The 2083-nt window shown below is 65.5% G+C and overlaps 1 protein-coding gene across 1 annotated transcript in view; it reads left to right on the top strand.

Annotated features, from left to right (window-relative positions):
* GRINA (glutamate ionotropic receptor NMDA type subunit associated protein 1) overlaps positions 1 to 1429 on the top strand; it is a gene marked incomplete in the record, with an annotated part of 2087 nt that extends 658 nt beyond the window's left edge. Inside the window, 4 exon segments of the mRNA XM_027773283.1 lie at positions 1 to 194; positions 329 to 457; positions 544 to 687; positions 769 to 1429. Coding sequence (XP_027629084.1) covers positions 1 to 194; positions 329 to 457; positions 544 to 687; positions 769 to 918 — 617 coding nt within the window.
* Between the last annotated feature and the right edge of the window lie 654 nt (positions 1430 to 2083).

Below are 2083 nucleotides of genomic sequence, written 5' to 3'. Positions count from 1 at the left end.
TGGTGCTGACCCTGCAGCTGACGGTGACGCTGTCCACCGTGTCGGTGTTCACGTTTGTCGGGGAAGTGAAGGGCTTCGTCCGGAAGAATGTCTGGACCTACTATGTCTCCTACGCCGTCTTCTTCATCTCGCTCATCGTCCTCAGCTGTTGTGGGGACTTCCGGCGGAAGCACCCCTGGAACCTCGTTGCACTGGTAACCCCTAAGCCGAGCCCTGGCCTCTGGGCCCAGTCTGCGGGGCCTGGCTGCCCCGAGGCTGGGGGGCGGGAACCACAGGGAAGCGCCAGAGTGCCACACACTCAAGGCCTGGCCTGGCCTGTGTCCCGCAGTCGGTCCTGACCGTCAGCCTGTCCTACATGGTAGGCATGATCGCCAGCTTCTACGACACCGAGGCAGTCATCATGGCCGTGGGCATTACCACGGCGGTGTGCTTCACGGTGGTCGTCTTCTCCATGCAGGTGAGGCCCCCCGGGCAGGGCTGTGGCCCCAGGAGCCTCCCGGCCTGCCTGGGGCCGACACCCACGCCCCTGCCCCGCCCTCGCAGACCCGCTACGACTTCACCTCCTGCATGGGCGTGCTCCTGGTCAGCATGGTGGTGCTCTTCATCTTTGCCATCCTCTGCATCTTCATCCGGAACCGCATCCTGGAGATCGTGTACGCCTCACTGGGCGCTCTGCTCTTCACCTGCGTGAGTGTGGGGGCCGGGCGCTGGTGGGGCGAGCTAGCGCCAGCGCCGGCTGTGGCTCAGTGCGCTGTGCTGTCGCCCCAGTTCCTGGCTGTGGACACCCAGCTGCTGCTGGGGAACAAGCAGCTGTCCCTAAGCCCTGAGGAGTACGTGTTTGCCGCCCTGAACCTGTACACGGATATCATCAACATCTTCCTGTACATCCTCACCATCATCGGCCGCGCCAAGGAGTAGCCGAGCCCCGCCGCCGCGCCCTGCCTGGGTGCACGGTGGCCTGGACCCTGCCCTGGCATGGCAGTGCCATTGTACTCCCCCTCTTGTCCCTGGGTCCCTCCCTCCTGTGTGCGTATGCTGCAGATACTTACCTGTGGACCCACAGGGCCACAGCACGGCCCCTTTAACCTGCCCCCGGGTGGTGGGCTGTCCCTGTGTGCCCCCCGCCCACTCGCTGCATGCGCCCTGTCTGACAGCCCGCTCCAGGGTCTAGGCCACAGCAGGTCCCGGGGAGAGGGGTCCAGCCAAGAGGTGAGGCTGCACGTCCCCCTGCCCCAGCTCCCCAGCCTGACACAGAGTGCCCCTGCCCCTCACACCCCACCCTGGAGTGCTGCCGTCCATGCAGGCCGGGGTCTCATCCCTACGCCGAGCCCTGCGGGTGGAGAGGACAGCATGCTCCAGGGAGGAGGGTGCCTCCCCTCGTCCTGCTGTCACTAATTCCAATAAATAGGGCCCTCTGCTCTGCCTCCTCCTCACTCTTCCGCCCGTACCCCGACACAGGTGGGGAGGGGCACCCCACAATGAGGGCATCAGCGTTAGGGTGACGATAGGGACTGACCCTCTCCGCATGCTTCGGCCTCCTCTCGCCATCTCCCCAGCCCCCCATGATCCTGCAGCTCCCAGCCCTGGGGCTCCCCAAGTTCAGCATGGACTGGCCACATAGCAGGGAATGAGCTGGCCGCACCTGCTCCTAGGGCTGCTGTGGCGGAACCGTGTGTCTGTGAGCCCCCCACACCCCTGCCATCGGTTGCTGAGACGGGGCCAGCAGTACGGGTCACTGACCCACTCCAGGACAAGCCTGTCAGGCTCCCCAGGCCCCGTTTGGACAAGGACCCTCCCCAAGAGAAAGCTGTCGAGCTGGGCAAAGACAGGACGCAGCCAGTCCCCGAGCCTGCCAGGCCACGTGGTCCCTGAGCCTCAGCCCTAGCCTGCTCTGCCCTTCGGCCTGGAGGCTCTAGGACGGGCACCCAGAGCCCCGTGATCTGTCCCCGCTCTTCATAGGGATACCTACTGCCCGGGCCCAGCCCCGTCTGAGTGCTCCTGGGCATTTGAACACAAGCAGCCCCAGGGCCAGAGGAGTGTTGGCCGTGGCCTCCCCATTGCCTCCTCCCCAGCCTCTAGCTGT

Source organism: Tupaia chinensis, unplaced genomic scaffold (genome assembly GCF_000334495.1).
Source record: "Tupaia chinensis unplaced genomic scaffold, TupChi_1.0 Scaffold000335_1, whole genome shotgun sequence".
In the NCBI taxonomy this organism is placed as follows: domain Eukaryota; kingdom Metazoa; phylum Chordata; class Mammalia; order Scandentia; family Tupaiidae; genus Tupaia; species Tupaia belangeri.
This window is presented reverse-complemented; position numbering and strand designations above follow the sequence as displayed.